General features: G+C 36.9%; 1 protein-coding gene across 2 annotated transcripts in view; it reads left to right on the plus strand.

Annotated features, from left to right (window-relative positions):
• LOC115170228 (ubiquitin carboxyl-terminal hydrolase 33) overlaps window positions 1-15,538 on the plus strand; it is a 55,835-nt gene that overhangs the window by 24,342 nt on the left and 15,955 nt on the right. For both annotated transcript variants that reach the window (XM_029726622.1, XM_029726624.1), the window contains exons 9-13: window positions 3,357-3,435; window positions 10,655-11,135; window positions 11,551-11,685; window positions 12,662-12,768; window positions 13,325-13,497. In XM_029726622.1, the coding sequence (XP_029582482.1) occupies window positions 3,357-3,435; window positions 10,655-11,135; window positions 11,551-11,685; window positions 12,662-12,768; window positions 13,325-13,497 (975 nt within the window). The remainder of the gene's footprint in view (window positions 1-3,356; window positions 3,436-10,654; window positions 11,136-11,550; window positions 11,686-12,661; window positions 12,769-13,324; window positions 13,498-15,538) is intronic.

Raw genomic sequence — 15,538 nt, forward strand, 5'->3', positions numbered from 1 at the left:
TTGCTAGGGTGCTGTATTACCCTGACAGTTTATACGATGTTAGGGTCTGCACCTTGCTAGGGTGCTGTATTACCCTGACAGTTTATACGATGTTAGGGTCTGCACCTTGCTAGAGTGCTGTATTACCCTGACAGTTTATACGATGTTAGGGTCTGCACCTTGCTAGGGTGCTGTATTACCCTGACAGTTTATACGATGTTAGGGTCTGCACCTTGCTAGAGTGCTGTATTACCCTGACAGTTTATACGATGTTAGGGTCTGCACCTTGCTAGGGTGCTGTATTACCCTGACAGTTTATACGATGTTAGGGTCTGCACCTTGCTAGGGTGCTGTATTACCCTGACCGTTTATAAGATGTTAGGGTCTGCACCTTGCTAGGGTGCTGTATTACCCTGACAGTTTATACGATGTTAGGGTCTGCAGCCTCAGAAATGAGGGCAATCCTGGAATGATCTACAGGTTTTTCTAAAACTTGATTATTTGGTCCCAGAAAAGTGCGCTTGTTTTGATTGATTTGTATATATTAGTTGCCCTTTTGAATGGAACGTAATTTATTTGAAATGTTGTAACTGTCATTTTGTAGTGATCGTCCTTGATTCAACAGTAACTAAGATGGTGGAGAGGTCTGTCCATGATAAAGTGATGCTCTGCCTTCTTAACAACACTATCAACAAGGCAGGTCCTACAGGCCCTAGTTTCTACCTTCTTAACAGCACTATCAACAAGGCAGGTCCTACAGGCCCTAGTTTCTACCTTCTTAACAACACTATCAACAAGGCAGGTCCTACAGGCCCTAGTTTCTACCTTCTTAACAACACTATCAACAAGGCAGGTCCTACAGGCCCTAGTTTCTACCTTCTCAACAACACTATCAACAAGGCAGGTCCTACAGGCCCTAGTTTCTACCTTCTTAACAACACTATCAACAAGGCAGGTCCTACAGGCCCTAGTTTCTACCTTCTTAACAACACTATCAACAAGGCAGGTCCTACAGGCTCTAGTTTCTACCTTCTTAACAACACTATCAACAAGGCAGGTCCTACAGGCCCTAGTTTCTACCTTCTTAACAACACTATCAACAAGGCAGGTCCTACAGGCCCTAGTTTCTACCTTCTTAACGACACTATCAACAAGGCAGGTCCTACAGGCCCTAGTTTCTACCTTCTTAACAACACTATCAACAAGGCAGGTCCTACAGGCCCTAGTTTTGTCACACCTGGACTACTGTTCAGTCGTGTGGTCAGGTGCCACAAAGAAGGACTTAGGACAATTACAATATACACGTATATCTCTCATGGCTCAAAGTGGAGGAGATAGTGACTTCATCACTACTTGTTTTTGTAAGAAGTATTGACATGTTGAATGCACTGAGCTGTCTGTTTGAACTACTGGCACACAGCTCAGACACCCATCCATACCCCACAAGACATGCCGCCAGAGGTCTGTTTAAACTACTGGCACACAGCTCAGACACCCATGCATACCCCACAAGACATGCCGCCAGAGGTCTGTTTAAACTACCGGCACACAGCTCAGACACCCATCCATACCCCACAAGACATGCCACCAGAGGTCTGTTTAAACTACTGGCACACAGCTCAGACACCCATACATACCCCACAAGACATGCCACCAGAGGTCTGTTTAAACTACTGGCACACAGCTCAGACACCCATCCATACCCCACAAGACATGCCACCAGAGGTCTGTTTAAACTACTGGCACACAGCTCAGACACCCATCCATACCCCACAAGACATGCCACCAGAGGTCTGTTTAAACTACTGGCACACAGCTCAGACACCCCATACATACCCCACAAGACATGCCGCCAGAGGTCTGTCTAAACTACTGGTACACAGCTCAGACATCTATCCATACCCCACAAGACATGCCACCAGAGGTCTGTTTAAACTACTGGCACACAGCTCAGACACCCATCCATACCCCACAAGACATGCCACCAGAGGTCTGTTTAAACTACTGGCACACAGCTCAGACACCCATCCATACCCCACAAGACATGCCACCAGAGGTCTGTTTAAACTACTGGCACACAGCTCAGACACCCCATACATACCCCACAAGACATGCCGCCAGAGGTCTGTCTAAACTACTGGTACACAGCTCAGACATCTATCCATACCCCACAAGACATGCCACCAGAGGTCTGTTTAAACTACTGGCACACAGCTCAGACACCCATCCATACCCCACAAGACATGCCACCAGAGGTCTGTTTAAACTACTGGCACACAGCTCAGACACCCATCCATACCCCACAAGACATGCCACCAGAGGTCTCTTCACAGTCCCCAAGTCCAGAACAGACTATGGGAGGCGCACAGTACTACATAGATCCATGACTACATGGAACTCAGGTAACTGATGCAGCAGTAAAATTAGATAAAAAATAAAAATAACAAAAAAAACACATAACAATACACCTTATGGAACAGCGGGGACTGTGAACACACATGGTAACATATGCACTATGCACATACGTATGTTGTGTTGTAGATCTGCTGCCTTGGCAGGAACTAATGGGGATCCATAATAAACCCCAGGAAGAGTAGCTGCTGCCTTGGCAGGAACTAATGGGGATCCATAATAAACCCCAGGAAGAGTAGCTGCTGCCTTGGCAGGAACTAACGGGGATCCATAATAAACCCCAGGAAGAGTAGCTGCTGCCTTGTCAGGAACTAATAGGGATCCATAATAAACCCCAGGAAGAGTAGCTGCTGCCTTGGCAGGAACTAATGGGGATCCATAATAAACCCCAGGAAGAGTAGCTGCTGCCTTGGCAGGAACTAATGGGGATCCATAATAAACCCCAGGAAGAGTAGCTGCTGCCTTGGCAGGAACTAATGGGGATCCATAATAAACCCCAGGAAGAGTAGCTGCTGCCTTGGCAGGAACTAATGGGGATCCATAATAAACCCCAGGAAGAGTAGCTGCTGCCTTGGCAGGAACTAATGGGGATCCATAATAAACCCCAGGAAGACTAGCTGCTGCCTTGACAGGAACTAATGGGGATCCATAATAAACCCCAGGAAGAGTAGCTGCTGCCTTGGCAGGAACTAATGGGGATCCATAATAAACCCCAGGAAGAGTAGCTGCTGCTTTGGCAGGAACTAATGGGGATCCATAATAAACCCCAGGAAGAGTAGCTGCTGCTTTGGCAGGAACTAATTGGAATACTTAATAAATAGAAATGCAAAATAGTTTTTCACATTGCTTGAACTGTTGGAAATGAGACCCTGGTCTCAATGGGTTTGTAATAAAAGCAAATGTAAGCTATTCTTGTTCTGTGGTGTTTCTCACAGTCCTAAACTTTTCTTCCTGTGGTGTTTCAGGCCATCCTATGTCGTCCCTACCAGTCTGTTCCAGGGGATCAAGGCTGTTAACCCCATGTTCAGAGGATACTCACAACAGGTAGGTGTCTTCTCATTGTGACTATATATGATTTATAATACGGTAAACGGGTGTTTTGTATGAAAGATACTATTCCCAGGCTGGCAGATGGCCTCCTCTAGGGCTGTTACTGAACCAGTAAACTGAAGAATAAGTCCTTTCACGTCTCTGTCTTTCCTCAGCCACCATCACAAGCATGAACTGATTAACAGTCCGTTTGTCTTTAGGTTGACACCATTCTATGGTTGAGTGTGTGTTAGTTCACTGTTTGTTTTGCAGTTTTAGTCAGGGAATATTAATTTTGTCACGCTGCTCTGTAAGGCAGGCTGGGAATTATCATCCAGATGAATGGAGGAAGGAACTTCCAGGCTCCTGAGAGAGAGAGGATGTTCAAATCAAATTGTATTTGACACATGCGCCGGATACAACAGGTGTAGACCTTACCGTGAAATGCTTACTTACAAGCCCTTAACCAACAACGCAGTTAAGAAAAATATTTACTAAATAAACTAAAGTTAAAAAATAAAAAGAGCAACAATAAAATAACAGTAGCGAGGCTATATACAGGGGGTCGATCTCGTACAACGCTGTGTACTTCCCCCTTCATAGAATAGTGCATACTGGCTCTAACCAGAATAGAAAGAGGAGTGGGAGGCCCCGGTGCACAACTGAGCAAGAGGACAAGTACATTGGCGTGTCTAGTTTCAGAAACAGACGCCTCACAAGTCCTCAACTGGCAGCTTCATGAAATAGTACCCGCAAAACACCAGTATCAACGTCAACAGTGAAGAGGCGACTCCGGGATGCTGACCTTCTAGGCAGAGTTCCTCTGTTCTGTGTCTGTGTTCTTTTGCCCATCTTAATCTTTTCTTTTTATTGGCCAGTCTGAGAAATGGCTTTTTCTTTGCAACTCTGCCTCTTCACTGTTGACGTTAATTTTTGTAATGACTTGGTGCTGCCTATCTTGGCCAGGACGCTCTTGAAAAAGAGATTTTAAATCTCAATGAGCCCTTCCTGGTTAAATAAAGGTTAAATAAATAAAATACAAATAATACAAATTTTATATATATATAACTATATACTTACAACTATATAGCTGTATCATTATAGCTGTATCATTATAGCTGTATAACTGTATCATTAAGTATATCATTATACCTGTAACTGTCATTATACATCATTATACCTATATAACTGTATCATTCTAGCTATATAACTGTATCGTTATAGCTATATCATAACTATATAACTATATCACTATCATTATAACTATATACTTACAACTATAAAACTATCATTAACTATATCTAACTATATCATCGTAACTATATCATTATAACTATCTTTAACTATCATTATACCTATATAACTATATCATTATAACAATATCATTATACCTATATACCTATATCATAACTATATCATTATTACTATATCATAACTATATCATTATTACTATATCATAACTATATCATTATACCTATATCATAACTATATCATTATACCTATATCATAACTATATCATTGCTATATCATTAACTATATCGTTATACCTATATCATTACTATATCATTACTATATCATTACTATATCATTACTATATCATTATAACTATCATTAACTATATCATTATAACTATCATTAACTATATCATTACTATATCATTAACTATATCATAACTCTATCATAACTCTATCATAACTCTATCATTAACTATATCATTATAACTATCATTAACTATATCATTATAACTATCATTAACTATATCATTACTATATCATTACTATATCATTAACTATATCATTATACCTATATCATAACTATATCATTATACCTATCATTATAACTATATCATAACTATATCATTAACTATATCATTAACTATATCATTAACTATATCATTAACTATATCATTAACTATATCATTAAATAATCATTAACTATATCATAACTATATCATAACTATATCATAACTATATCATTATAACTATATCATTATAACTATATCATTAACTATCATAACTATCATTATAACTATCATAACTATATCATAACTATATCATAACTATATCATTATAACTATCATTAACTATATCATTAACTATATCATTACTATATCATTACTATATCATTATATCTATCATTATAACTATCATTATAACTATCATTAACTCTATCATTAACTCTATCATTAACTCTATCATTAACTCTATCATAACTCTATCATAACTCTATCATAACTCTATCATTATAACTATATCATTAACTATATCATTAACTATATCATTAACTATATCATTAAATAATCATTATAACTATATCATAACTATATCATTATAACTATATCATTAACTATATCATTAACTATATCATTAACTATCATAACTATCATTATAACTATATCATAACTATATCATAACTATATCATTAACTATCATTAACTATATCATTACTATATCATTAACTATCATTATACCTATATCATTACTATATCAATAACTATATCATTATACCTATATCATTATAACTATATCATTACTATATCATTACTATCATTAACTATATCATTACTATATCATTAACTATATCATTATAACTATCATCATAACTATCATTAACTCTATCATTAACTCTATCATTAACTCTATCATTAACTCTATCATTAACTCTATCATTAACTCTATCATAACTCTATCATAACTCTATCATAACTCTATCATAACTCTATCATTAACTATATCATTATAACTATATCATTAACTATATCATTATAACTATATCATTAACTATATCATTATAACTATATCATAACTATATCATTATAACTATATCATAACTATATCATTATAACTATATCATTAACTATATCATTAACTATCATTATAACTATATCATAACTATATCATAACTATATCATAACTATATCATTAACTATATCATTAACTATATCATTAACTATCATTATACCTATATCATAACTATATCATTACTATATCATTAACTATATCATTACTATATCAATAACTATATCATTATACCTATATCATTAACTATATCATTACTATATCATTATAACTATATCATAACTATATCATTATACCTATATCATTAAATATATCATTACTATATCATTAAATATATCATTACTATATCATTACTATATCATTAACTATATCATTACTATATCATTATAACTATATCATAACTATATCATTATACCTATCATACCTATATCATCATACCTATATCATCATACCTATATCATTATACCTATATCATTATACCTATATCATAACTATATCATAACTATAACTTCCCCGTAACTCAGTTGGTAGAGCATGGTGTTTGCAACACCAGGGTTGTGGGTTCGATTCCCACGGGGGGCCAAGTACGAAGAAAAAAAAAATGTATGAAATGAAAATGAAATGTATGCATTCACTACTGTAAGTCGCTCTGGATAAGAGCGTCTGCTAAATGACTAAAATGTAAATGTAAATGTATATCATAAATATCATTAACTATATCATTAACTATATCATTAACTATCATTAACTCTATCATTAACTCTATCATAACTCTATCATAACTCTATCATAACTCTATCATTATAACTCTATCATTATAACTCTATCATTATAACTCTATCATTATAACTATATCATAACTATATCATTATAACTATCATTAACTATATCATTATAACTATCATTAACTATATCATTATAACTATCATTAACTATATCATTATAACTATCATTAACTATATCATTACTATATCATTAACTATATCATTATACCTATATCATTACTATATCATTACTATATCATTAACTATATCATTATACCTATATCATTAACTATATCATTAACTATATCATTAACTATATCATTAACTATCATTACTATATCATTAAATAATCATTATAACTATATCATAACTATATCATCATAACTATATCATAACTATATCATAACTATATCATAACTATATCATAACTATATCATAACTATATCATTATAACTATATCATTATAACTATATCATTAACTATATCATTAACTATCATAACTATCATTATAACTATATCATAACTATATCATAACCATATCATTATAACTATCATTAACTATATCATTACTATATCATTAACTATCATTATACCTATATCATAACTATATCATTACTATATCATTAACTATATCATTACTATATCAATAACTATATCATTATACCTATATCATTATAACTATATCATTACTATATCATTATAACTATATCATAACTATATCATTATACCTATATCATAACTATATCATTAAATATATCATTACTATATCATTAAATATATCATTACTATATCATTAACCAAATCATTACTATATCATTATAACTATATCATAACTATATCATTATACCTATCATACCTATATCATCATACCTATATCATAATACCTATATCATTATACCTATATCATAACTATATCATAACTATAACTTCCCCGTAACTCAGTTGGTAGAGCATGGTGTTTGCAACACCAGGGTTGTGGGTTCGATTCCCACGGGGGGCCAAGTACGAAGAAAAAAAAAATGTATGAAATGAAAATGAAATGTATGCATTCACTACTGTAAGTCGCTCTGGATAAGAGCGTCTGCTAAATGACTAAAATGTAAATGTAAATGTATATCATAAATATCATTAACTATATCATTAACTATCATTAACTATATCATTAACTATATCATTAACTATATCATTACTATATCATTAACTATATCATTAACTATATCATTAACTATATCATTACTATATCATTAACTATATCATTACTATATCATAACTATATCATAACTATATCATTATAACTATCATTAACTATATCATTATAACTATCATTAACTATATCATTAACTATATCATTAACTATATCATTAACTATATCATTATACCTATATCATAACTATATTATTACTATATCATTAACTATATCATTACTATATCAATAACTATATCATTATACCTATCATAACTATATCATTACTATATCATTATACCTATATCATAACTGTATCATTAACTATATCATTATACCTATATCATTAAATATATCATTACTATATCATTAACTATATCATTACTATATCATTATACCTATATCATAACTATATCATTACTATATCATAACTATATCATAACTATATCATTATAACTATCATTATAACTATATCATTACTATATCATAACTATATCATAACTATATCATTATAACTATCATTATAACTATCATTACTATATCATTACTATATCATTAACTATATCATTAACTATATCATTATACCTATATCATTAACTGTATCATAATACCTATATCATAATACCTATATCATAATACCTATATCATAATACCTATATCATAACTATATCATAACTAAATCATTATAACTATCATATCTAAATCATTATAACTATCATAACTAAATCATTAACTAAATCATTAACTATATCATTAACTATATCATTAACTGTGTCATTAGCTGTATCATTAAATATATCATTACTATATCATTAACTATATCATTACTATATCATTATACCTATATCATAACTATATCATTACTATATCATAACTATATCATAACTATATCATTATAACTATCATTATAACTATATCATTACTATATCATAACTATATCATAACTATATCATTATAACTATCATTATAACTATCATTACTATATCATTAACTATATCATTAACTATATCATTATACCTATATCATTAACTGTATCATAATACCTATATCATAATACCTATATCATAATACCTATATCATAACTATATCATAACTAAATCATTATAACTATCATATCTAAATCATTATAACTATCATAACTAAATCATTAACTATATCATTAACTATATCATTAACTGTGTCATTAGCTGTATCATTATACCTATATCATTAACTATATCATTAACTATATCATTAACTGTATCATTAACTGTATCATTAACTGTATCATTATACCTGTATCATTATACCTGTATCATTAACTGTATCATTAACTGTATCATTAACTATATAACTATATCATAACTAAACCATAACTATATCATTAACTATATTATTATACCTATATCATAACTATATCATAGCTAAATCATAACTATATCATAACTAAACCATAACTAAACCATAACTATATCATTAACTATATTATTATACCTATATCATAACTATATCATAGCTAAATCATAACTATATCATAACTAAACCATAACTAAACCATAACTATATCATTAACTATATTATTATACCTATATCATAACTATATCATAGCTAAATCATAACTAAACCATAACTAAACCATAACTAAACCATAACTAAACCGTAACTAAACCATAACTAAACCATAACTATATCATTAACTATATTATTATACCTATATCATAACTATATCATAGCTAAATCATAACTATATCATTATAACTATCATAAACTATATCATTATAACTATCATTAACTATATCATTAACTATATCATTAACTATATCATTAACTATATCATTAACTGTACCATTAACTGTACCATTATAACTATACCATTATAACTATACCATTATAACTATACCATTATAACTATCATTATAACCATATCATAACTATATCATTACTATATCACTATCATAACTATATAGTTATCCTTAAGGCCACTGCAACCACATTATCTTGTTATTTGCTGAAAGAAGTGGATCTCTATAAGGTCGTCGGCTGCCCTACACCATTTGTGTCAAGGTTCGAGTTGTACAGTGTTTTATGGGTCTTTGGGCACCAATGTTGTACTGGACTGTCAGTTAACCAACTATCATTATAATATGTTGCTCTTGAGCGTGAAAAACCCAGCGGTGTTGCAATTCTTGACACTCAAACTGGTTCGCCTGTCACCTACTACCATACCCTGTTCAAAGGCACTTCAATATTTTGTCTTGCCCATTCACCCTCTGAATGGTCACACATACACAATCCATGTCTCAATTGTCTCAAGGCTTAAAAATCCTTCTTTAACCATGTCTCTTCCCCCTTCATCTACATTTTGTTTTGAAGTGACACCAATAAGGGATCGTAACTTTCACCTGGTCAGTCATGTCATGGAAAGAAAGAGCAGGTGTTCCTAATGTTTTGTCCAGTGTGTATATGTATGACAGCATATTCTGTCTGTATGTGATCTATATCTACATCAGGACTCTCAGGAGTTCCTGCGCTGTCTGATGGACCAGCTCCACGAGGAGCTGAAGGAGCCGCTGGCCGAGCCCCTCGACAACGACCAACACTCTCACGCCATCGCCATGGACGACGACGGCCCCGACGACGACAGCCCCAGCCAGTCGGACAACGACTTTCAGTCATGCGAGTCGTGCGGCGGCGGAAGCAGCGAGCGGGTGGACAGAGAGGGTCAGGGTGGGAGCGGGGACGGGCAGGCGGCGCCGCCGCCAAGGGAAGAGTCTAATGAGGCGGAGATGCTGATCCCCGACGGGCCTGACTCCTCCCACTCCTTCGGCCAGACCAATAGGGAGTGGCAGAAAGAGAAGAACCTGATCAACGACCTCTACCGGGGGTCAGGGGCCGCCGGGTCAGGTGGAGACCTGGATAAAGACGTGGATACCGCTCCCATCGTCAGCAGCCAGGGGACAATCAAAGTCCAGATACAGAGCCGCATGGCTGGTAGGTGGCGTGGGTGGCGTGGCTGGTGGGTGGCTGGTGGGTGGGTACACCATGAATGAATGAAGGGAGGAATTATGGAGTGAGTGGGTGGATGAATAATGGGTGAGTGGGTAGGTGAGTGAGTGAATTGGTGAGTGGGTGAATGAATGAATCATGTAAACCATCACATCAGCCTAAGTCTCCTGTCTGTAGGACTCAAGACTGTGGTAGCCCATTGGTTTAAAGCCTGATGTTATTTATAGCAGGTGAACATACATCTTCAGGTCTAAGCTTGGCGCTTCTAACACCGCTGTAGTAGAACTAGCTCGTAATTACTTTACCTATTGAAGTTAAAGGCTCTGATTTGTAAATTGTTCTGGATTAAGAGCGTCTGCTAAATGACTGAAATATCCTCTCTGCACCTCTCTGTTCCCAGAGCTGCAGGTCGTGTCCAGCAGCACCCGGACCCAGAGTGCAGTCCATATGGAGGGACACTGCCTCACCAAGATGTCCTCCAGCCCCCCCAAGACTAACTCTGTCTGGCCAGGAATGTCCTCCAGCCATAAGAAAGGTACAATATGAAAAATGTATTTTTGTGAGGCCATCGCTAAATGAAAATACACAAAGGCAACAATGCAGAACACAGTCATTAGAGTATCTATCTACGGCCTCCCTAGTGACGCAGTGGTTTAAGGCTAGCTGTGGCTCTAGAGATTCTGGGTTCGAGTCCAGGCTCTGTCGCAGCCGGCCCAGTGTCGTCCGGGTTAGGGGAGGGTTTGGCCGGCAGGGATGTCCTTGTCCCATCGCGCACTAGCGACCGGGCCGGGTGCAATGCACGCTGACACGGTCGCCAGGTGTACGGTGTTTCCTCCGACACATTGGTGCGGCTGGCTTCCAGGTTAAGTGGGCATTGTGTCAAGAAGCAGTGGGGCTGGGTTGTGTTTCGGAGGACCCACGGCTCTCGGCCTTCGCCTCTCCCGAGTCCGTACGGGAGTTGCAGCGATGAGACAAAACTGTAACTACCAATTGGAAATTGGGAAGAAAAAAGAGGTACAAATAAATAAAAAGATCTATAATCGAGCAATTCAATCAACACTCTGACTCACCCTGACTCTCTGACTCACCCTGACTCTCTGACTCACCCTGACTCTCTGACTCACCCTGACTCTCTGACTCACCCTGACTCACCCTGACTCTCTGACTCACCCTGACTCTCTGACTCACCCTGACTCTCTGACTCACCCTGACTCTCTGACTCACCCTGACTCTCTGACTCACCCTGACTCTCTGACTCACCCTGACTCTCTGACTCACCCTGACTCTCTGACTCACACTGACTCTCTCTGACTCACTGACTCTCTCTGACTCACTGACTCTCTCTGACTCACTGACTCTCTCTGACTCACTGACTCTCTCTGACTCTCTCTGACTCACTGACTCTCTCTGACTCTCTGACTCTCTGACTCTCTCTCTGACTCTCTCTCTGACTCTCTCTCTGACTCTCTCTCTGATTCTCTGACTCTCTCTGTCTCTCTCTCTCTCTGTAGTGTCCTCGTTCTCCTCAACAAAGAGCCAGAAGAAGTACCGTAGTGTGATATCAGACGTGTTTGATGGGACCATTGTCAGCTCAGTACAGTGTCTGACCTGCGATAGGGTGAGTAGTTTGTCTAGCTATCTTGTGGGGCTCCTTCTTCCTCTCAGGCCTCCCCCCCGCGTTAACTTGACTCGCGTCTCTCTGCCTCATCTTTTGGAATATTGCGTTACTCTGAACCCACACTGTTCTGCGGGAAGGCCTGCTGGTTTGGACTTGGAGTACAGCGGAAGTGACTTTACGCAGCAGGTTAGGACGAAAGAACGTAACAGGTTAGGAGAATGAACGTAACAGGTTAGGAGAATGAACGCAGCAGGTTAGGAGAATGAACGCAGCAGGTTAGGAGAATGAACGCAGCAGGTTAGGAGAATGAACGCAGCAGGTTAGGAGAATGAACGCAGCAGGTTAGGAGAATGAGCGCAGCAGGTTAGGAGAATGAGCGCAGCAGGTTGGGAGAATTAGGTTAAAGTTGGGTAAAGGGGTTATCTAAAATGTTACAATTGTCCTCGATGCAAGTCGAGCATATCTAGCAACAACCAGGCCTTCCCTCAGAACATCCTTTTGTTTCCATTAATGCGATTCTTTACATCTCATAATAACATATCACTCTTCCCTCCAGGTGTCAGTGACCCTCGAGAACTTCCAGGACTTGTCCCTGCCCATCCCAGGTAAGGAGGACCTGGCTAAACTCCACTCCTCCTCCCATCAGACGTCTCTGATCAAGGCCGGGTCCTGTGGAGAGGCCTACGCAGCCCAGGGATGGGTCGCCTTCGTCATGGAATACATCAAGAGGTTTGTTATGTTATATACAGAATGTTATTACAGTGCGTCCAAAAAGGTACGTACCTGATCAGTGTTATGGATGAGGCATAGTAATGGTCAAAATAACACGTTTTTAGTACATCAACAAGGCCTGTAACGTTATAAGGATATGAACGATGTGATGAGGCAGTGTGAGTCAGCAGGTTGACTCAGGAGATAATGTGACAAGTCATACAGATCAGTCATGTCAGGCCCTATGTCCCCAGCACACACTACCTTATCACTTTTATAGTGGATAGTCTCCAGCAGTGGTGTAAAAATACTTTCAAATACTCCTTAAGTAGTTTATTTGGGGGAATCTGTACTTTACTTTACTATTTATATTTTTGACTACTTTTACTTCACTACATTCCTTAAGAAAATATTGTATTTTATACGCCGTACGTTTTCCTTGACACCCAAAAGTACTCGTTACATTTTGAATGCTTAGCAGGACAGGAAAATAGTCAAATTCATGCACTCATCAAGATAACATCCCTGGTCATCCCTACTGCCTCTGATCTGGAGGACTCACTAAACAGAGAACATCCCTGGTCATCTCTACTGCCTCTGATCTGGAGGACTCACTAAACAGAGAACATCCCTGGTCATCCCTACTGCCTCTGATCTGGAGGACTCACTAAACAGAGAACATCCCTGGTCGTCCCTACTGCCTCTGATCTGGAGGACTCACTAAACAGAGAACATCCCTGGTCATCTCTACTGCCTCTGATCTGGAGGACTCACTAAACAGACAACCTCCCTGGTCATCCCTACTGCCTCTGATCTGGAGGACTCACTAAACACACATGCTTTGTTTGTAAATTATGTCTAAATGTTCGAATGTGCCCCTGGCTTTCCGTAAATTTAAGAAACAAGAAAATGGTGCCATCTGGTTTGCTTCATATAAGGAATTTAAAATGATTTATACTTTTACTTTTGATACTTGAATTTATTTAATTTTATTTAACCTTTATTTAACTAAGCAAGTCAGTTAAGAACACATTCTTATTTTAATTTGTATTTATTTCACCTTTATTTAACCAGGTAGGACAGTTGAGAACAAGTTCTCATTTACAATTGTGACCTGGCCAAGATAAAGCAAAGCAGTGCGACAAAAACAACAACAGAGTTACACATAAACAAATATACAGTCAATAACACAATAGAAAACTCAATATACAGTGTGAACAAATGAGGTAAGATTAGGGAGGTAAAGGCAATAAATAGGCCATAGTGGCAAAATAATTACAATTTAGCATTAACACTGGAGTGATCGATGTGCAGATGAAGATGTGCAAGTAGAGATACTGGGGTGCAAAAGAGCAAGAGGGTAAGTAATAATATGGGGATGAGGTAGTTGGGTGGGCTATTTACAGATGGGCTGTGTACAGGTACAGTGATCGGTAAGCTGCTCTGACAGCTGATGCTTACAGTTAGTGAGGGAGATATAAGACTCCAGCTTCAGTGATCTTTGCAATTCGTTCCAGTCATTGGCAGCAGAGAACTGGAAGGAAAGGCGGCCAGAGGAAGTGTTGGCTTTAGGGTGACCAGTGAAATATACCTGCTGGAGCGTGTGCTACGGGTGGGTGTTGCTATGGTGAACAGTGAGCTGAGATAAGGCAGAGCTTTACTTAGCAAAGACTCATAGATGACCTGGGTGACTTTTACTTGAGTCATTTTCTATTAAGGTATCTTTACTTTTACTTAAGTATGACAATTGGGTACTTTTTCCACCACTGGTCTGCGTACACCAAGTTTGTTGTATAGGGGTCAATATATAGGGGTCAATATATAGGGGTTATATCTCATAGGGGTCAATATATAGGGGTTATATCTCATAGGGGTTATATCTCATAGGGGTCAACATATAGGGGTCAACATATAGGGGTCAATATATAGGTGTTATATCTCATAGGGGTCAACATATAGGGGTTATATCTCATAGGGGTCAACATATAGGGGTCAACATATAGGGGTCAATATATAGGGGTTATGTTTCATAGGGTCAACATATAGGGGTCAATATATA

This window comes from Salmo trutta, chromosome 31 (genome assembly GCF_901001165.1).
Source record: "Salmo trutta chromosome 31, fSalTru1.1, whole genome shotgun sequence".
In the NCBI taxonomy this organism is placed as follows: domain Eukaryota; kingdom Metazoa; phylum Chordata; class Actinopteri; order Salmoniformes; family Salmonidae; genus Salmo; species Salmo trutta.